Here is a 20,890-nt window from a genome sequence, read left to right as displayed (position 1 = left end):
TGTGTTTTCCCGAAAAAAGACCCCTCTGTGATTGATGTTTTGGAGCTTCCAGGGCCTATCTGCTTTTGACTATAAAACTGCAGTCTCTTGCTGGAGGTTTTTACCATACAAATTTTCAGCGGAAAGCTGGGGAAGTTGACAACAGGTGGCTCGCGATTGTATTCTCTTCTCCCTCTCATTCCTTGCCCCCTGCATATTGCTGCCGTTATCCATCAAAGCGTCAGGCTGAGTCAGATGTAGCAAAGGAGATGAAAAACACAGGGTGATGCATCAATGCCAGCCGAAATGACCCTTCCTTATCTGCCCGTCCCAGGAAGCTGTGATAGCAGCTCAGAGGGCTGTGCTTCATGACTTCATCCCTCCCCACCGAGGGGAGATGGACAACATCATTATCGGCTGCCAGGGAGCCCGGACTTATGCCAGCGGTGGAAATGTCCTCAGATGTGCAGCTCCTCCTCCACCCCAAGGGTGACTGGAACCTGCTGGGAAGGGGGGAAGGCACTGGGGAGATGGAGGCAGAGCTGGGGTTGGGGTAGAGATGGGAAGAAAGAGATGCAAACTCAACCGCTTCTCTGTGATGATGTCATGGCAACAGGTACATGGACACGCTGTCAGGCCGGCAAGGCAGGCTTTGAAGCTCTCCAGCTCTTCCCTGTTGCTGTGGGCTTGTGTCTGAATCTCTGAAAAATCTTTTGGTTAATATTTAGTGCCGGCATTGAAGAGCTAAGGGTGGCAAGTGCCCCACCTAATCCCCCTGCCTCTGCTTTCTGAGGGGGTGCTAAATCGGGCTGGGGGGACTGTGAACTCCCCTACCCCAGGGGTGGAACTCCTGGTCAGAAGGGCAATTTCAGCCCGTAGTGTCCCTGTGCTGCTCTAGGACATGGGAGGGGGGTTTCTATCCCCCCCCCCCCCGTCCAGTCTGGAGCTGGTTTGGGGCATTTGAAGGAGGGGGGTCTGCTTCTCCCCTCAGTCTCTCAGGGCTGGCTCTGTAATAAAGAAATCAGTGGCTATGTTCCAGGAGCCGAGCCCAGCTCCTTTGATGCAAACTATTAGCACATGGGTTTTGTTTCTTTTTGCTAAGAAATGACCTAATGATCCCATGTTCCAGCTACAACCCCTCCTAAGATGCCTTTCCAAACCATACGTCCGGACTGGATACGGCAAACCTCCCAGAGCAAGACGCCGCGTTCCCTTCCCCGGGGAAGCCATCTGCTCCCCTCCAGCTCCTTCTGCAGGGCTTGGAGCTTGCCAGCCGGGCTGGAAAGCTCACCTCCTCCTCCTCCTCCCCACAGGCCTGGTTCCCCTCGGCCATCTTGTTAGTGCAAGGCACGGGGAAGGGAACGCGGGGCTGGCTGAATCTGGGACGGCTGATGGTGTCAGCCGGAGGCAGTTTCCAGGCAACTGTTGCGTCGTGGGACATGGAGCTGAGAACACCGGGAAGGAACACCGTGTTCTACCACCCAGGAGGGGACTGAACCTGACAAAAACAGAGCCAGCACGGGCTGGTGTGGAGAGGGTGGTGCATGAATGGCAGCAAAGGAGGGTGGTCTCCAGCATACCCCCCCGGCCTGCAGCTCACCTTCCCCTCCCTGGCCTGGAGTGAGAATGTCCCAGCTGGCTGCTGGTACATCACGCAGTGAGGAAGGACTGCCTGATGTATGGGATTTCACGTGCCATTTGCATCCTTTGGGAAATAAAAAAGATGAAAAACATCACTCTGGACTCTGTGCCCAAGCGCCCCGTGCTTGTCTGAGTGCTCTGTTGGTTGCAGGTGGTCCCGTGCTTCTCTGCCCCTCAACAAATCCAAAGTTTCCTCCTCACAAGTCAGAAACAGTTTTTGCCCAGGCTGTCCAGCTCTGTAACCCTGGCTGCCACCGGAAAAGTTAATTTCTTGAAAAATCATAGAATCATAGGATAGTTTGGGTTGGAAGGGACCTCCTGCCCTTCCCTACTACAAGCTGCTGGTCCTCCCAGTGCTCAGTGAGTCCTGCTGCCCCTCTGTGCTGATGCCTGAGGCAGCAGGCAGCATCTCAGCTCCCGCTTGCCCAGCTTCCCTGCCTGCTTCAGAGGCCCTGGCAGCATGCCTGCCCCTGGCAGCCCTTCCCTACACTGCTCCCACTGATGCTGCTGCTCACATCCCCTTCATTTTGCCTAATTCGAGTGGGTTTTCAAATGGGGTGTGCACAAACGACCTTGGATATATAGGGAGGATGATAAAATTGCTCTGGCTGAGCAGCAGCAAGAAAACTCTCTGGGATTATGAGTGTGTGGATATGATGAACACAGGTAATGGGCCTGTGTAGTGCTGAGCAGGGTGGGTGCTGAAGAGAGGAAGAACCACTGTAATGCCCTGCAGACCCCAAAATGTTCTGCAGCCCCATGCAGGTGACAGCATGGAGGGATGGGACAGTACATGGGTTATCTTTGGCCATCACTGTCCCTGAGCCAGCCCTGCAGCTATTGGTTTGGAACTTGCCCTGTTCACTCTAACCTTGGGGGTGACAGCTCACCCGTTATCAGCGCTGATAAACCCCACCAAAAGCTCCCGCTCCATCCCACTGCCAGCCCAGCAGCATCACCCCACAAGGTGACAGATCTTTCTTCCCCTGGCTTTTCCTTTGCACCAGTTGCTTTTTTTGCTGCGATGCTCTAAGTTCAGGACCCTTCGCTCCTATTTTTCCACGGAGGAGAGAGGGGACCACAGCCGCATCAACTCTCTTTTAGCCCCGCAAGGGTGTCAACCCCTTGCTGAGCATCTCAAGTGAGGAAGAATGCGGTGCCGGCTGAAAACACTTTTCCAAAGGAAATTTAAAGACGGCCTCCTCTTTCTCCTGCTCCTGGCCCTCCTGATGCACCTGGCGATGGATCTGTCTCTCCCCACAGCCCGCAGACCCTGTGGCTGTGATGCAAAAGCAGCGAAAGGCTCAGAGATCCCATCAGGCAGCTCTGTGCTTGCTGGCTGCAAAAAGCTGAGCCTGAGAATCCTTCAGGATTTCAGTGGTAGCAACAGCTCCTTGGAGAAAAGCTCCCAGCTGCAGGGAGCAGGGCCACAAGCAAAGGATGGAGAGCTGGGGGCCCAGCTCCAGCACGGAGATGGAAGTCTGGGAAAGACTAAGGGATCAAAGCTGGCATCGCTCTTCAAGCATCCTCTTTACAACATCCCGATCCCAGAAGTGACAGAGAAAGACAAGTTGTTTGTTGTCAACCCCATGGAGAAATTCAGCCTGCACAGCAGCGGGAGTGACGAATGGTGAGCAGCAAACTCAGCCCTGGCTTGCTTTTGGGGGATATGTGGGTTTGAGGGGACAAGTTGCAGGGACCAAACACATTGTTTCCCTGTGCAGACCAGCATCGCACCTCAGAGGAGCCTGAATTGCTGCAGGTGCTCTACTTGTGCCTCAAATCCTCCCTTAGCCCTGAATTTCTGGGCTGCTACCTGGGAACCTGTAGAACATGACAAAGCTGAAGGAGACTCTTGATTTATTCATAGTACTCTGTAGGATATGTTTTAGGTCATCTCCTCATCTCTTTTCCTTCCCCAATGTAGACTCTAGCCTTTGATCTCTCTAGATATACATATGAGGAAGTCCCCACTCCAGATCTATAACCAGTTTTATCTCTTCTCTCAAAATGCTGGAGGTCTAGCTTAGCTCTAACCATGAAACCATTACCGTCCTGCATTTCGCAGGACACCGCCTGACCTCTTTAGGCTTGGCCGTATGGTGAACTCACTGCTGCCGACAGCCTATTTTTATCACTGGTCTACTAACCTCTAATTAGGAGGGAAGATATTAAAAGCTCCAGCGTCAATAACACGTAGCAGCTTCCTTATGGAAAGCACACCTTCCAAATGTGGTGACTGCTAAAAATGGTACAGAATAAAAGCTGATTTAAGAGCTGGTTTTGACAAATGGGCACTTGCCTTGGCTCTGAGGACCACATCACCTACAGATAACCATGTGAGATGGGTCTGGTTTGATGAAATTGGGGCACAGTTTGCATTTTTCTAGAGAGAGAGGCATGGATTTGTGTTACAGACACCCCGAGCTGGACTGTCTCATGGCAGAAACGGTAGGAGCTGCTGCAGAGCGGGGCAGATACCCCCAGGAACCCCCCTTGAATGCCAGCAAACCGCAAGTTTGCAAGAGGCACCAAGACAGGGATAGTGTGTGACAAAACCATCTAAGGGGAACTGGACATTGAGGGTAGGAGTTCAGGTCAGTGCTAGGGATGGCTGGGAAGCCCCCACTCCACCCCTGTTTTACGGACAAGTGTGGCCCCAGCAAGCACACGGTGGGGGTATAGCCAGTGGTATTACTGGCAGCTAATCCCTTAGGGAAATACAACAAGATGAGCTGCTCCAGCAGGGAAGAAAAAGGCACAGATGAGAGGAGGAAGATCAGCCTGGGGCTTTTCTGTGGGGGTTGCAAGGGAAGCCACGAGCCTCCTCCAGCCATGCCAGCACGTCTCCCCAGCCATGAGTGGGATCTGCCCAGGTGCCAGCAGCCCCAAGAAAGGCACATGGGGCAGGGGCTTTTGCCACCAACCAGGGCTTGAGTTGGGCCTTCCCCCAGCCTCACCCACCATGTGCCAGCTCCTGGGAAGGGCCTGGGGATGTGGGACCAGTCCCATCCCAACTAAACCTGTCATTGTTGTTGGGGTGGTGGTGGCTGTTGGGCTGCAGGGTCAGCAGCAGTAAAGCCGAGACGCTCCTCCCGACAGGGAAGACGGCCTATGACACCTACCCTGCCTGGCTTAAATTCCACGTCGGCATCAACCGCTATGAGCTGTACCCCCGCCAGGACCCCCTGATGCCCATCCTCCTCCGGGACTTGGCCACACAGAGGATTGTCAGCTCAGGTACCACCTCCCTGCCTGCACCCTTGCCCGTACCTCTGTCCTGCTGCCTGTTGCATGCCTTCCTCATGCCCTTGTGCCCCCTTTCAGTCCAGAAGACTGGTGGGACCCAGCTCAAACTCATCATGACGTTCCCAAATTACGGCCAGGCCCTCTTCAAGCCCATGAAGTGAGTAGAGATGGGGACAACCCCATATCCCATCTGTACGGCCCCATTAGGTGATGAGGAGCGGCCGGAGAAGACCACAGAGGGAGGAACAGTGAAATGTTTCATGTGCTGCCTCACTTCGGCACCCTCCACCCTAAATGGGGATGATCGGGATGGTCCCCTTCCTCTCGCCTTCCCTAGTGATGCTTGCGGCAAGATAGCTGCAGCTTGTGATGGGGTAGTGACCTCCAGTGGTGGAAAGAAGGTAGTCCAGGAAGGCCATGCAGGACCACCCAGCCCATGAGGGCTTGCCAGCCCTTGGGTTGGGAGCAGAGGGTGCATGGTGTCCTGGCTGGGGTTTTGGAGCCTCACCACCCAGCCTAGAGCAACTGGAGGTGACTGGGTCTGACCACATGTCTGGTGGCACTGGAGACACAAGGCAAGGGCTGGTTTGGGGCAAAGCCTGCACTCAGGTTGACCCTGTCTGTGGCCATTTCCCCCACCTACCCCTCTCCTCCCAGGCAGACCCGGGACCAGGAGACCCCCGCTGACTTCTTCTACTTCTCGGACTTTGAGCGGCACAATGCAGAGATTGCAGCCTTCCACCTGGACAGGTGAGCGGCAGCTTTGCATTCAACTCTGCCCTCCCGCAACAGTGAAGTGGCAGAGAAATTGCTCCTTCATCCCTCCGCTTGGCCTCATTGCAAGGGATACCTCCACCTCATGGCAGTTTTAATAACTTGCTGTGAAAACCAGACAAGGTCATCAAGAAATGGTTCCAAGTTCTGTGTTTCAGGATCCTGGATTTCCGGCGAATCCCCCCAGTTTCTGGCCGTTTGGTCAATATAACAAAGGAGATTCGTGACATCACCACAGACAAGAAACTGGCCAAGACTTTCTTCATCTCCCCAGGTGAGCTTTCATGCTGACCATCCTCTCTTGTGGCCACCCACATGGAGCTCACCTGGAGCTGTCTGCCCCTGACCCAGCTCCCCATGCACCAGGACAAACTGTCCCTTTCGGGACTGCTCCAGCTCCTGTCAGGTCCCCTGATGTGGGGCTCTGCTCCTCAAGGCCTTTCTTGCCATTGCTTTCCTGGTGGCATGTGGCCATGGTGCATGAAGCATCATCGCCCGCCTGCCGGACCACCTTGCATGGGTGTATGAGGCTGACTGCCCTCCAGCTCTTCATCAACCTTTGCTTTGTCCCCACGGCAGCTGGCAATGTCTGCTTCTACGGGGAGTGCTCCTACTACTGCTCCACCGAACATGCCCTCTGCGGCAAGCCGGACCAGCTGGAGGGCTCCATGGCCACCCTGCTGCCCGACAAGACGTTGGCCAAGCGCCGCTCCTGGCGCAGCCCCTGGCGCCGCTCCTACCACAAGAGCAGGAAGGCTGAGTGAGCTGGGACAAGGGGGACATGAAGGGAATGGGGATGTAAGGGAGTAGAGCTGTGGGATGGGAGGGGACTGCCCCACAGCTGCTCTCACAGCCCCTTCCCTTGCCCTGGCTTCTGCCCACAGGTGGGAGCTCAACCCCAACTACTGTGCCCAGGTGCGAGAGACGCCGCCTTACGACAGGGGCCATCGCCTGCTTGACCTCATCGACTTGACAGTCCTCGATTTCCTTATGGGTGAGCCCTGCTGTGCTGGTACCACGGGCTGCATGAGCTCCTTGGGATGGCGCTCTGTGTCCCGTGGTACCACACACTGCAACTTTTGTTGTACAAACCATTGCTCATGCTGCAGAGAGCTGTGCTCTTACCCAAAATGAAAGCCAAGGTCTGTGCAGTTCTGACACATCCTGGGCAGAAGCTGAAGGATGAGAGATGCTGGGGATATCCCAGCTAAACACCCTGGGCATGGGAAGCGTCTCCCATTAAGCTCCCATGTGTAGCCCCTGTGGAGCAAGGGCCAGTGACGATGCTCATGCTGCCTCTCCCTTCCCTGGGGCCTCTCCTTCTTCTCCGCCCTGTCCCCCCTCTTCTGACTTGGAGAGCTTCCCATCTCCTCATCTCCAGCCACCACAGCCATGCCTTTGCCATTACTTCTGCTCCATTTGCTGCTGTTGTCCCTCTGTGGCTTGGGAGCTGCTGGGGTGAGAAGGGACTTGGAGGCCCCATGCTTGCAGCTTGGGTGCCCTCCTCAGCTGTGGCCACCATACCATCCTTAGAGGTGTCCCCAGCCTCCCACTTTCGATCTGGCACCAGGAGGATGCTCCACATCCCCATTCGCACCTCCTGGGCCACCACTCAACAGCTGATTTGTTGCCTCACCACAGGCAACATGGACCGGCACCACTATGAGACCTTCGAGAAATTTGGGAATGACACTTTCCTGCTCCACCTGGACAATGGCCGCGGGTAAAGCAGGATGGGGGAAAACAATCCCAGCTAAGGGGAGGAGGGAGACCATGGGTCTTGCCAACTGTGGCCCAAAATGTGCCCCTCACTGGGCTCTGAGTTGCAGGGTGATGCTGCCCTGACACTCACTGGCAGGTTTCTCCCCTCCAGTTTTGGCACACACTCACGTGATGAAATGTCCATCCTGGCCCCCCTCCAGCAGTGCTGCAGGTAAGGGGCTCCTGTCGCCCTTCCCATGGATGGCCATTGGGAAGAGGGACCCCAGACTGAGACCTCTCTCTCCTCATCTTTGGCAGCATCAAGAAGTCAACCTACCTGCGGCTGCAGCTGCTGGCCACCCAGCCCTACCGCCTGAGCGACCTGCTGCGGGAGGCGCTGGCCACCGACCCCCTGGCCCCTGTCCTGGCTGAGCCCCACCTGTGGGCACTGGACCGCCGCCTGGGGAAGGTGCTGGCAGTGGTGGAACACTGCCTGGCCGGGGCAGCCCAGCCGGACAAGGTGCTGGTGAATGACTTGGGGTCACGGGTGTGATGGGGGGGTGGGTACCCTGCTGGATTGGGTGTTTTGGCATGCTGATGGGGACCGGCATGGAGCTCTGACTCCATGTAGCATCAGCTTTCAGTGGTGCTGGAGCCAGCGACGCCATGCACCAGGAAAGAAGGCTGTAAGGATAGCAGGGACGTGGAGGGTATTTAAATAAAAAGGTTGACCTAGTGAAGGAGACGCAAGCTGAGTTCTCCCCGACTCAGGCTGTTTTTCCAGCCCTGGCCTGTCCTTGCATGCCTGGATGCGTCACTTCAGCCCTCCAAAGCCTTTTAGGAAAGGGTAGGGATTTTTCCTGCCTTTCCCCAGCAAGACCTGCCAAACTCTAGCAGTTGGCAAGTTCCTTATGCCCTCCCCACCCCAAGCACAGCAATGCCCTGGTGACCCCCAAAAAGAGAGCTGAGGCTCCCCGTTGCTGCTGTGGGGAAACTGAGGCACAAGCTCCCAGACACTTGCCAGTTATCCCTGCCCCGCTTTTCCCACACCCACCCAAAAACCCTCACAGCTCTGGCATCACCACCTTTGTTGCAGCACTGGGGGTGCAGCAAGGGGGACTGGCCCCACTTCCCCCTCCCAGGACCTCCCCAGTTTCCCTGGGAACTGCCGCTGGCTCCCTCCCTGCCCAAAAAAATGGCTCTTGGGAGGGGACAGATTGACCCAGGGCCGTGCACCCTATTTAGTGCCTGGTGGCTCAGCACCCAGCTTATCCCCTGAGCCTCCCAGGGGGGTTAATCCGCAGTAGGTTTACGTCAGCCAGGGCAGGTGCCACAGCCACGGCCACCACCAGTGTCCCCATGGCAGTGCATGGGGTTGGCATCAGCATGGCCAGAGATAAAGGTGCCAGCGGGGAGGAGAGATGTCCTCTGGCTGGGCTGATGACTCGCGGATCGATGGGAAGCCGCAGGAAAGGGTGAAAAAGGGCAGCTGGCACAGTGGGAGATGGAGCTGCCCTGGAAAAGCCAGGCGGAGATTTTGGCTGGAATGAAAAATGAGCTCAAAGGGAGAGAAAAAAAAAGACAAAGAGGATCTGTCTGCATTACACAACGGGCATGGGGACTCTGAATTGGGGTTTGTTGCAGTGTGGCCCCCCCAAAGCTGGCAGCACATCCTCCTGCTGCTGCCCCAGCTTTGCACCAAACCCCGGCATGGTGAGGAAAAGGTTTCAGGGCTGTTTTGCAACAGGTTACTCCCCTTCTGCCAGCTTCGTGTTTTTGTAACCCTTTCTATAAATGCATTTTTCTGCCGTACTCAAAGCCAGCAGGGCCTTTCCTGCCCTGTGCCCCATGGATGTGGCCCCACAACCATGTCCGGACACAGGCAGCTGATTCTCCCCTCAGACAAATCTTTTTCCAAGGCACCGTCAGATTTAGAAATCAGGACGTGGGAGGGTGGGTGTTTTCTCAGCATGGCAAGTTTGCACAAGGTCCCGGCTGTGCCGCCGCAGAGGTTCAAGGTCCCACGGGAGCAGCCAGGTTTGGCTCGCACCCCTCTGCCGAGCCGGCCCAGCCAGGGTGGGGAGAGGGATGTAAATGGGGTGTCTGAGGCCATGGGCCCAGGGAGCAGCAGAACCCGCCTGCCCGGTCGAGGCGGCATGGGCACACAGGCGTCGAGCGGGGCTGCCCGCGCCACAGGGACAGATTCGGCTGTGGCAGCTGCTGCCTGGGCGTGCTGGGTGTTTCCCACCCGGCCAGGGCTGGCAAACCGGCCACCCCAGCAAAACCGAAATGGTGCTGGGGTGCAGCCCTGCAGCTGGGAGCCCCCATTTTGGGCCAGCATCACCCATGGGACCTGCTAGGGGGGCTGCCCTTGCCTGGCAGTGCGGGTGGCTGTGGCCCCTGGTGGGCACGGGTCGGGGAAGCCCAGCTGGGGGCTGAGGCGTTTGGTGACCCATGGTCAGCCAGGGGGTGGGGCTGCACCCTCCCCATCGCCCCCTCCAAATTATGATGATAATAATAAAATAAAGTATAACAATAATATTTCAATAACGATGATAACAATATTACAATAGTAATAGTAGTAGTAGTAGTAATAATAATAATAACAACAATAATAATAATCGGGGTATGGAAGAGACCCCTACGGGGGGTGGGGGCCCCCTCGCGGTGGCGGCGGCGCGCGCGCGCGCGGTGCAGCGGGGCGGGGCGGCGGCGGGGGGGGGAACGGGGGGGGCGGGGGTGGCGGCCGCCTTCCCTTGCAAAACAAAAGGGAGCGGAGCGGCGGCAGCCCGGGGCGTCCGTGGGGGTTTCGCTCCTTCTCTGCGCGGTTCGCCGGTGGGTTTGCGTGGGGCGCGGGCACGGCGGGTTTGCGGGGGGGTTGGACGGGGGGGAGTTGCGGGTGGGTGGGCCGGCTCGTGCAGGGGGTCCGGTGGGGCAGCGGCTCCGTGCTCGGGTGGGTGCTGGCGTGGGTGGCCCGTGGGAGAGGAAAGGAAAGAGGTTTTTAACCCTATAAAGGGAGGCGGCCGCGCTGGCGGCGTGGGGGCAGCGGCTCCATCCCGGCCCAGTCCCGCAGCAGGTGCCCTTCGGCGGGCTCGGAGCACCCCCGGCCGCAACGGGCACCCCCCCGGCCGCCTGCGCGGGCGGCTCGGTGTGTGCCGGGCCCCTGCTGCAGGTGGGTTACCTGCCGCCGACACTTCCCTCTCTCCCGGGCCCCCCAGGTGAACCGTGACACCCCCCCGCCGTGTCACCACCATGTCCCGCCGCAGCCAGCGCCTCGTCACCACTCGCTATTACCCTGAGGACGACGATGCCACGACCAGCAGCAGCTCCCTGCTGGGGGGGCAGCAGCTCCCCTTCAAGGAGAGCAGTGGCAGGTTAGTGGGATGCAGGGGCGGGGGGGGGAACCTCCTCCCAAACGTGGCCAGGACGCTCCATCCCACACCAAGGACCAGGCGCTTTCCTGGGGTGGGGCATCAAAGCAGCTTGCAGAAGGGAACATGACAGCGAGCTTGCTGTGTTTCGGCATGGCTGCCGGCCACCTTGGCACTGGCTGTGCCCCCGCTCTGGCAAAAGCCCCGTACTCCCCGCCCCTGGCACCGCTGTGCCCCCCATGCCCCAGCGCAGGAGGCCACCGCGGGCAGCTCGGGGTGGCTCCGTGCCCCCTCCCAGCCGCTGCCACCGCCTCCAGCTCGATGGCGGGAGGGAGGGAGGGAGGTGCTGCGAGTGCCGGGCCGGAAAACCGCAGCGGTGCGAGCGGAAGCGGTGCCGGCAGCTGCCCGGGGACGGGCGGGAAGGCCTTTTGCAAAGCAGCGGTTGCACCTTCCGAAACCTGTCACCGTCCGGTACGGTGGGGGTGGGGCAGAAGGAAGTGATGCTGGACTTGGGTTTGGGGTAAATTCCCCACTTCTCCCCCGTGGGTGCACTGTGACACCTCCCACTGTGTAAGCACACATGGCTGATGAGCCCGTTCTCACCCCGGGCAGGACAATCAGGAGGAAATCGAGCAGCACCAAGCGCCTCTCTCCTGCCCCCAGCACCCAAACCTCCTACTACAGCGAGTCCATGATGAGCGAGTCCTACCTGGGAGGCAGCCGGGGCCTCGCTGCCCTGGGCAGCTCCATGCTGGACGATGCCCTGGACAGCAGCACGTACTGGGGTGAGCCCTCCCTCCCTCTCGTGGCATCTGGGGACCTCCCTGGTCACCAAAGGGGCATCGGGACAGCCACCCAAGCCAGCTGACTGGGTTGGCCCCATGTGGGGATGGTGGTAGGTGGTTTCTCAGGGGGACTCTCTGTTTTGGGTGCAGGTGGGGAGCTCTCCAGCAGGAGAAGAAGAGGCACAGGGGACACTGAATCCAGTAAGATCAACGGGCTGCTGGAGAGCAAGACATATGACACTTATGCCTCTTCATCTGGGTACTCATCGGAAGATGACTATAATGGTAAGGACACACTAGCCTCTCTATGGTGACAGGGATGCTTGGAGAGGTCTCCCTAAGGGGACCAGCCCAGGGCCTGGCTGTGCCCAGGGTGCTGCCAGCGCCCCCTGCACGCCACCTCCTGTGCACAGCCTTTGCCCTGGGTGATGCACAGGGACGCAGGCTCTGGTTTTGACTTAATGCCTCACTTCTTTTTTTCCAGGTCACTTTTACTCAGGCCAGAGTAGCTCCGGGTCGGGGCTGAGGACCGCAGCCTCCCGAGTGGGCTCCTTCCTCTGGCAGGTGTTCACCTCCCCGGGTGAGTGGGGGGCCTGGTGGGGGGTTTCTAGCAGCACCTTTCTTCCTCACCGGCATCTCCCCTCCCCACATGCTGTGTGTGCTGGTCCCTGATTGGGTGGAGGAGTGGGCGAATCCTCAGGGACAGAGGGGACATCCCTGGCGGGACCCTGCCTGAGGCTCAGTTTCTCTCCCGGCAGTTCGGTTCGTGGGGTGGCTGTTCTCAGGGGTGGCAGCTGCCTGGCATCGCCTGACCGGCACAGCTCCCCGCCTGGGCAGCGTCCCCTTCTCCAGGTGAGTGTGGTGGTGGGACAGCAGGATGGCGGAGGCGTGGGGAACACCTGCAGGACCCCGGAGAGGGGGTGCCCTGCAGACCCTGGCATGCGTGGGGTGGGCATCTTGTGCCAAGGCCCAGCTGGGCTTTGCTTTCCCTCTGGCCCCCATCCAGAGAAGTGCTGTGGTGGGGGAAGGTGGCTACTGTCCTTCAGGCACCTCTTTCATCTCCAGGCGCTACCCATGGGTGAAGAGATCCCTGCTTCTGCTCCTGCTTCTCCTGCTCCTTGCTGCTGCTGCCTATGGTAAGTCAGCCCAGCTCAATCTGTTGCCCTGAGATCTGGGGCAGCACAGAGCATCCCTCTGATGTACCTGGGGGATAGGATGGCCCTGAGCTCATGATTCCTGGTACCCTGGTGCACCCTCACCCCAGCACTAGGTCCTCCTGGTAACCCCAAGCCATGCGGGTGGCTGAGCCCCTGCACATCCACCCTGTCCCCTGCTACAGCCCATTACTGGCCTGCCATTTTAACCATCTCATTCCCTTGCGTGCCCAGGAGCTTGGTACTTCTACCCATATGGGCTGTCGACGCTCAACCTCCCTGCCTTCCCGTGGTGGGGAGCTGGAAAGCTTTCCTCCTCTGATGTGCCTGGGACAGGGGACCTGACTGCGCTGGACCAGGTAAGCCTTGGGGAAGGGGCAGCGGTGGCCCAGGTTGGGTGTGTGCCTTGCAGGGAGAGCCAGGACAACGTGGTCCATGGCTCAAGGAGACCTTCCAGCTGATGGGGAAGTTTGACTGGGTTTGGCTCCAGAAGGATGCTCTGGCCAGCTCTCCCTTTTTTGGATGGAAGGAGCTCCCATCGATCCTGTGAAATGGGGCAGGAGGGACCAGCAGATGCTGGGGTGGAGAATGAGGCAGATGGTGGCTCCAAGCTGGTGGAAATGGCTTCTTCAGCTGTGGCCATCTTGCTCTCAGGGTGTCCCAGGGATGGAGCAGGGGTAACATCTGCCCTCTCCTGGGATGCAGCAGATTAATAAGATGTCACTGACTCTGAGGACCAGGTAGCCTGGATCTCCTCTCACGGGGGTCCCTGTGGAGCAGCTGCCCCCCGAGGGTCTGTACTCCACCACGGGGCTGCATTGCACCCTGCCTTTGTCTCTGCAGGGGCTGCGGGGTGAGCACCGGCTCCTGGTTCGCTTCCAGGCCCTGGAGAAGCGCTTCGAGGCGCTGGAGGCCGAGGTGTCGCGGTGGGAGCTGCAGCGGGGGGCGGCAGCAGTGGTGGCAGGGGGAGAGCCACCCCCTGGGGACGTCCTGGCGCTGCTGGAGGGGCTGGTGAGCCGCCGGGACACAGGGCTGAAGGAGCAACTCCGCAGTGACATGACCAGCCACCTCCAGGTGAGGGGTGTGGGGGGCACACGGGGAGATGGGGAAATGTGGGGCTGGGGTCTGACATTCTCCCCTGTTCCTCACCCCACAGGGTGAGCTGGCCACCCTCCGAGCACAGGTGCAAAGGGATTTAGATGGGCGCCTGGGGAAGATGACACAAGCCTCTCAGGTAAGGGGACAAGCATGCAGTGGTACCCAGGCAGGACATCCTCACTACTGGCTTCACAGTTCTCACCCCTTCTCCTTCTCCTGGCAGGAGATGGAGGCACGGTTGCTGGAGCTGAACTCAGAATGGCAGAGGTAATGCTGGCTGTCTGGGCAGAGCCTTTGTTAGGGACAGGCAGTGGCAGGGTGAAATCCCTACAGCTGGGCTTGGGGAGAGGTTTCCAGGTCTGGTTTGCTTGGGGTGAAAGAGGTGGAGATGCTCAGTCTTGGGGGAGAAAGGACAGATGGATATGTGGATATCTTGGCAAGAAAGCACCCTGGCTGGCAGAAGGGTTCAAAGGGCAGCTGCAGAAAATTACCATCACCACTGTTGTTTTGCATTGCTGTGGCCCTTCAGCCAAGGGGTGAGCTGGGCATGATCTCCCACAGGATGCAGTAGAAGAGGTCATTGCTGCAGGAATTAAAACCATTTTGGGCTGGAGATGGGGCTGAGCATAGGTGATGTGGGATGAACCTCCTTCCCCAGTCTGCAGAAGGGAGCTGGGACTGGTGGTGTGAGGCTTTGTTGCCTTTCTCTCGGCACAGCTCGGCACAGGAGAGCCTGCGAGGGAGCTTCCAGCGGGAGGTGGGCAAGCTGGAGCAGGAGGTGGCGGCACTGAGGAGGGAGCTGGCGGGCCTCAGGTCGGACCAGGAGGTGATGGGGAAGCACCTGGAGGGGATGCTGGAGCAGCTGAAGGCTGTGCGGGCTGATGTGAGTCCCTGGTCCCCACCCTGTTTGGCAGAGGGAGACATGAGAGTCCCTGCCCCAGGACTGAGCTCTGTCCCCATCGTTTCAGTTGGAAGCACAGTTCCCAACATGGGTCAGTCGGTTCCTGTTGCAGTCCCAACGGGATGGCACCGCTGGCTTCATTCTCCAGCAGGAAGACTTGCAAGCAGAGCTCCAGGCCCTGGAGAGCAAGATCCTGGCTAAAGTCTTGGAAGACAGGAGGCTGTCAGCACAGGATGCTCAGGCCGGTATCGGAGTAGCCCTGCGACAAGGGGGAGCCACGGGGGTGACAGAGGAGGTGAGTGCTGGCATGAGCCCCAGGGACATGATGGTGACAGCAGGTGTGGGATCAGGGCGTGTGTCCCATTGTGTGTGTACGGGGCAGGTGACATGTGCCTGGCAGACAGCAGAGCTGTGGGGACAGCCCTTACAGCTGGGACATGGATCCTGGGCTGATGTCTCACCTGGCAAGAGCATCCTTGGAACTCATCCATTTCTTCTCTGCCACCAGCCTCCCCTGGGCTGCGCCCCTGCCCTGGAAGGGATTGCAAGTGGTTACATCCACAGTCCTGTGAGGCTCTTGTTGGCTTAAAAATCTAAATTTCTGCTCATGCGTCTTTCACCCAGAAGGTGGGGTAGGTGCCAGCAAGGTTTCTGTGAGCTGAATGTTTTGCTTAACTCTGTCCTCAGCAGCGCCACTGAGTCACTCAGGGCAAAGCATTTCAGCAGGATGACACCAAGGGAAAAAATGAGCCTGCTTGCTTTGGAAAGAGTTGTTGGCAATTCCCTGGGGAGGTAGCAGAGGGAGGGATTAGGCTGGTATTAGCAGTCCCCACAGTCTGCACACGCCACAAAGTTTTGACCTAGAGTGGTGCTGCAGGGTCCCAGCTCCTGGGGCTGGGTTTGTCTCCAGAGGGATGCTCTGGCCAGCCCTCTGTTTTCTCCTCGCACTGATCCTGCAAGATGGGGCAGGAGGGACCAGCAGATCCTGGAGAGGACTGGGTGGCAGGTCAGGTTGTGTCTAGTCCCTGCTGGGGGTACCCCTTCTCCCCAGGGGGTCAGGCCCTCTTTCGGGATGGGGACAGGCAAGGCCAGTGTGCCTGGGTACTGCCCCTTGGTTGCACAGCTCCTCTCGTCTGGGCTATTTTTAGCAACCTCTAACAAGGCTTCTCAGCCAATTGTGTGTCCTCTCATTTTTGCCACCGTGATTCATCCCCCAGCTGTTTTGTGGGAAGTCTGTTCCCAGGCGGGTGGGGGGCAGGACACCCGCCCCGGCCCTTCACTGCTCTTGTCCCCTCTGCTCCCACTGCAGCAAGTGCATCTCATCGTGGACCAGGCCCTGAAGCGCTTCAGCGAGGACCGCGTGGGGATGGTTGACTATGCCCTGGAGTCAGCAGGTAGGTGGTGGGGCTCTCAGCTGCCCAGGATGAGCCAGCTGTCCTGGGGAGGGGACCGCAGGGTGCTGTGTGCAGCTTACAAGCTGCCGTTCCCTCTCTGTGCCAGGGGCCAGCGTCATCAACACTCGCTGCTCGGAAACCTACGAGACACGGACGGCACTGCTGAGCTTGTTCGGCATCCCCCTGTGGTACCACTCGCAGTCCCCCCGTGTCATCCTGCAGGTGAGCACCCTTGGGGCAAGACCCCACTGAAGGGGAGGATGGTCCAGGCTGGTTCTCATGTGAGTTTGGTGGGTTTTATTGGGCCCCTGCTGTCACTCCCAGCAAGCAGCCAGGCTGCTGTTCGGGGGGAGAACAGCAGTACTGACGGTGATAACGTTGGTGTCTCGCTCCTGCGCCCGTAGCCAGATGTCAACCCTGGGAACTGCTGGGCGTTTCGCGGGTCCCAGGGCTTTGCCGTCATCCGCCTCTCCAGCATCATTCGCCCCACAGCTGTGACATTGGAGCACATCCCAAAAGCGCTCTCACCCCAGGGGACCATCCCCAGCGCCCCCAAGGACTTCGCTGTCTATGTGAGTGCCCTCACCCGGACCCGGGAGGAGAAGGGGTACATGTTGGGAGGGTGCTGTGGTGGAGGGCACAGGACAGGAGGGCTAGTGAGCCCCATACCTGGTATGCACCTGTGGGTTCCTCTGGGGGGTGGGTGTTAGCCTGAAGAGGGGGAGGAAGCAGTATGAGGAGAGGAGAGGGGTTTTGGGAAGGATTTTGGGGAATATCAATGGGAAAGGCATAATTCTCTATTTTCCCCCTTCATCCCTCCCCACTGGCCCCTGACCTCATTTGTCTCTTTTGGCCTGAAAGAGTAGGAGCAGGGGCCAAAGTGCGCTTGTGTCTCCATCTCCCTCTGCTGTCCTGGGTGTCCTCTTCAACTCTGGTTCTCCCTCTCTGACTATCCTGGTTCTCACTTTCTGCCTCCCTGCTCCCCCATAGGGCTTGAAGGAGGAGGGAGAGGAGGAGGGACTTCTCCTGGGCCAGTTCACCTACAACCATGATGGCAACCCCATCCAAACATTTTACTTGGAGGTAAGCGCTTTGCCCTTGGAGCATCTGACCCCAAGAAGACATTGAGGCATCTGGGGTCTCTGAGCCCTCAAGAGCTAGCTCAGGTTTTTTCTTCCTCCTCTCCCCAAGGGTGATGCCATAGGCACGTACCAGCTGGTGGAGCTCCGGGTGCTGAGCAATTGGGGCCACCCCGAATACACCTGCATCTACCGCTTCCGCGTGCATGGAGAGCCGGTGCACTGATCCCCGGCTCCCACGTGAGATGAGGATGGTGCCAGGCTGAGAGCAGGAGGAGATTCGTCTGGCTTGCTGCTTCGCACATAAAAATCCTGGGGTGTACCAGCAGCCGCCCTGGGGAGATGCTCCCCTCTGGGAAGAAGAGCTGGTGTTTAAGGGGCGAGGCTTTCACTCTTCCAAGGACCGGGGTGGCGAGGCAAGAGCATCCTACGTGGGTCCTAGCACAGCCTGGCTTGTTTTCAGTGCGTATTGGACATTTTTAACTTTTTAAGCTAATTTTTTAATTGGGTCTGCGCAGCCCCCAGTCCCTGTTACCCTGCTCCTCTCTGATGGCGTGCCTAGCATGGCCGGGGCTTGGGAAAGGGGTATGTAGTTTTGTGATGTGCTTCACGCAGGCTTGAGCGCGACACGGTGTACGGGACCGTGGTGACCGGCTTGGTGCTGCCAGAGTAGGTGAGAGCCGACACGGCCACGAAGTCTCGCCCCTCCATGCATGAGGTCATTTCTCCTCCCTTGGTGATGTAAAGATCTCCAGACCTTTGATGCTGGGTTGGCAGGAGGGAAATAAGACAGTATTACTGAAGTATTAACATAAAAGTAACAGTTTGAGGCAGCAGGAGGGGAGAAATTCAGCAGCCATGGGTGACGGAGCCTGCCCCAGTGCTGCTGTCCATCCGCTTGGGCCCTTCTGCTGGTGGCTGTGTTGGGTCTTGATGATGCCTTTGGCCTACCCATGTTAAGCTTGACAATGCTATTGAAAGCTACTGTTGCCTGCTTCCCCTTTTGGGTTTGTTCTGATGGGGTTGTTTTGTTTTGGGGTTTTTTTGGGGTGTGGGGAGGGGGGTGTTTTCCTGTTGAGATGTTGAGGATTTTTTTTTTTTTTTTTTGTAGTAACAAAGGAAAAAAAATACTTTTTCCATGTGATTTCTACTTAACCAGAGAATGTTACGTGGTGCCGCTTGGGCGAGTAGCTTAGATGCAGAGAGGGCTAGAGCTTTGTTTAGTAGGAGAATAGTGCACATGCACAGTAAGATAAGCTAGAACGAGATGAGCGGAGCTCCTAAATACAAGCTTTGGGTTGTCAGTGGCGTGGTGGTTGGACCTGGGAGACAAGGTCCTCTGTGGACTGCTGCTTGGCAGGGTGCTGGTGGCACTGCTGCCCTCCTTGCTCCGGAGATGTTCTCCGAGACTGCAACGTGTGGCTGCACCTGTGCACGAGTGACTGTTCACAGCGAGTGGGAGCTGCTGCTCTGCACGACTGTCTCTGTGCCTGGGTGGTCTCTGGGGTGGGAGATGGGGCAGTCTACAGGGGTTACTGGTGCAGGTGTGCTGCTGCACCTCAGGGTGGTGGCAGCAGGGCCTCCCCCACCTGCAGCGCTCGGGGCTGCCTCTGTCACCTCCCGGTGCCCTGTGGCAGATGGCTGGTGCAGGCTGGCCTCCTTTCTTTTGGAAGTGCTCCCTTTTCTGTCCTGCCTTCTCCTCCCTGTGTTTGCTCAGCCTTGGCTGCAAAGGGCTGTGGTGGAGCAGGACAAGGAGTTCTGCCTGCATCGGGCATGTAAATCCTGCCTGTGCCCTGCATGTGATGGGGGAGCTGTGGCAGGGGACCGCAGGAAGGATGCACAGGGACCTTCACTGAGCTGAGGAGTACCAGGGCCAGCTGGCCACTCCACCTCCTGGCTGCTTGCAGCACACAATGAGTTTGGCTTATGTTCTTGGACAGTGTTTACAACCTCCACATTTGTCTTGTGTTTTGTTCAAAGAAAAGCTAAAGGGCTGATGTTTAACGTTTCAGCCCTGTCTGATGCTGGCATCATCTGTAAGCACTGGGGAAGCACCCCAAATCCAGCCCTACTCCGGTCTTCTCTGTTTGAAGTGCTGCAGGGTGAGGGGTGTAGAGGAGGGGAAAGGGCTGAAGAAGCATCTCCCTTCACCATGCCCTGATGGGTGTTGGGCAGCAGGGCCAAGCCCTGCACCCCTCTGTGCCAGCCCAAAGGGCTGAGTGCGATGGTGGTGTCTCCCTTCTGGAGAGGTCTCCTCCCTTCCAGCAAGGGAAGTGACTTTGAAGGGTGCAGCCCCATCTCTGACAAGTTAAAATTACCCCATGCAGCCCCCTGCAGAGCTGGGAGGCCCTGCTGCTGGGAGAAAGCAGACCCACAGCCAGATCCAGGGAGGATAAATTCTCTCCTCTATTGAGCATAGTCTTAATTCTTGGCATCTGCTGCCAAAGTTATTTTAAACTTGTCTGCAGCTGCCTGCTTGCCTTGGAGTCATGTCTGTGAGTGCCCTGCATGCACAGAGTTGTGCTTTATGAATGCCTAGACCTGTCCTGGGCTCAGCAGAGCAGCTCCTGTATTTAATTGAATGAGAAACAGAAAGCAGAGATGGAGCTCTCCCCTTTCCCTAGGGGTCTTCTGGCACCTGGAGCAAATGCTGTAACCATGAGGCTGGAAAACCCCTTTTCTTACCTCCCTTCTGGTTCCCTGGTCTCTGGGCTGGGCTGTTGGGTCTTTGCCCAAAAATAAACAGTTTCACGGTAAATCAGGCATGCTGGTGAGAAGTGGGGAAAAGGGGGAACCGCTTTTCCAGAGAATGGAGCTGGAGCAGGGTCTCTGCTCCTTCCAAGGGGGTGTTAACCACAGGTTCTGCTGTAGGAAGCGTCTGGCTTTATAGGGCCTGGTCCTTTAGAGATGAAAATAACACTCTTCTAGGGTAAAACCCCCTGGAGCCACCAAGGAGAGGTCACCCCTGGGGTTTACACCCTTCTCCAGGGGTTAGTGCTGGTTTTAGAGGCCTCCTTGCCATGCTGACTGCAGGAGGATCTCCAGGGGGGACGTGCTGAGGGTACCTGCAGCCCAAGCACAGGGGCCCAGGCAGCTGCCCCACACCAGCAGCAGCTCACAGCGTTCTGTAGCGTTTTCCCAAGCTGCAAAGGAAAAGAGGGCACTTGACTGCTGCTTCAGCACCGTGCATCGCCGCCCAGGGATATTTAATCCCAGTGCTGATGCAGAAGGTGAAGCTGGTGAGGCAGGAGAAATGCAAAACAGCTGTCAGAGCAGATTTCCCTTATTTACTCCATTTCCCTCTTCTATTCTCCCTCCTTGTCAGTTTGCCCCATACGTGTGTTACAAATTAGCCCTGCAGAAACAGACGGTTACAGGCAGGAGACGAGTTTGTATTTGATGCTGTAGCCTGTTGCAAATGCTGCACTGTTTTGTTCATTTTATTTTTTAATCAACAGATTGTAATTTATGCCTATGCAAGAAAAAAAAAAAGACCAAGACAAATAAATTATATCAAAACTGCTGTGTTCTGGGTGCATTGCAGGGGGGTTTGCTGGTGGGAACAATACAGGGGTGGTAGACAGAGCTATTTTTATAGCTCTTCTAGAACACAAATCCTTATTTTCCAGCCTGACATACTAAACCTAGGGTCAGCAGTTTTCACCTCGTCATCAGGTAGGCTTGAGGATGCAAAAGCTGCTTAAAGCAATGGTGAAAACATGACTTCCCCTTAAAAACTTGAATTTCTTGGGGCATTTAAAATA

The 20,890-nt window shown here is 57.6% G+C and overlaps 2 protein-coding genes across 2 annotated transcripts; both read left to right on the top strand.

Moving 5' to 3' along the window:
* Positions 1–2,771: 2,771 nt before the first annotated feature.
* LOC309449376 (extracellular serine/threonine protein kinase FAM20C-like) lies at positions 2,772–7,897 on the top strand (the record flags this gene model as incomplete). The annotated part of the gene is made up of 10 exons (XM_082071450.1): positions 2,772–3,250; positions 4,685–4,860; positions 4,948–5,026; positions 5,527–5,619; positions 5,802–5,917; positions 6,223–6,403; positions 6,528–6,637; positions 7,285–7,366; positions 7,517–7,576; positions 7,663–7,897. The coding sequence occupies 10 exons, from the start codon at positions 2,772–2,774 to the stop codon at positions 7,895–7,897; spliced, it is 1,611 nt and encodes a 536-aa protein (XP_081927576.1).
* Positions 7,898–10,087: 2,190 nt separating this feature from the next.
* SUN2 (Sad1 and UNC84 domain containing 2) lies at positions 10,088–20,649 on the top strand. The gene is made up of 18 exons (XM_082043043.1): positions 10,088–10,179; positions 10,563–10,718; positions 11,328–11,500; positions 11,651–11,785; positions 11,985–12,080; positions 12,259–12,352; positions 12,566–12,636; positions 12,889–13,013; positions 13,498–13,728; positions 13,811–13,888; positions 13,976–14,019; positions 14,470–14,635; positions 14,721–14,948; positions 15,963–16,047; positions 16,154–16,269; positions 16,452–16,619; positions 17,038–17,130; positions 17,239–20,649. Exons 2-18 carry the CDS (start codon positions 10,597–10,599, stop codon positions 17,350–17,352), a joined length of 2,139 nt encoding a protein of 712 aa, XP_081899169.1. The 5' UTR covers positions 10,088–10,179; positions 10,563–10,596; the 3' UTR covers positions 17,353–20,649.
* Positions 20,650–20,890: the final 241 nt, after the last annotated feature.

Source organism: Streptopelia decaocto (genome assembly GCF_964273445.1).
Source record: "Streptopelia decaocto genome assembly, chromosome: 1".
NCBI classification, from domain to species: domain Eukaryota; kingdom Metazoa; phylum Chordata; class Aves; order Columbiformes; family Columbidae; genus Streptopelia; species Streptopelia decaocto.
This window is presented reverse-complemented; position numbering and strand designations above follow the sequence as displayed.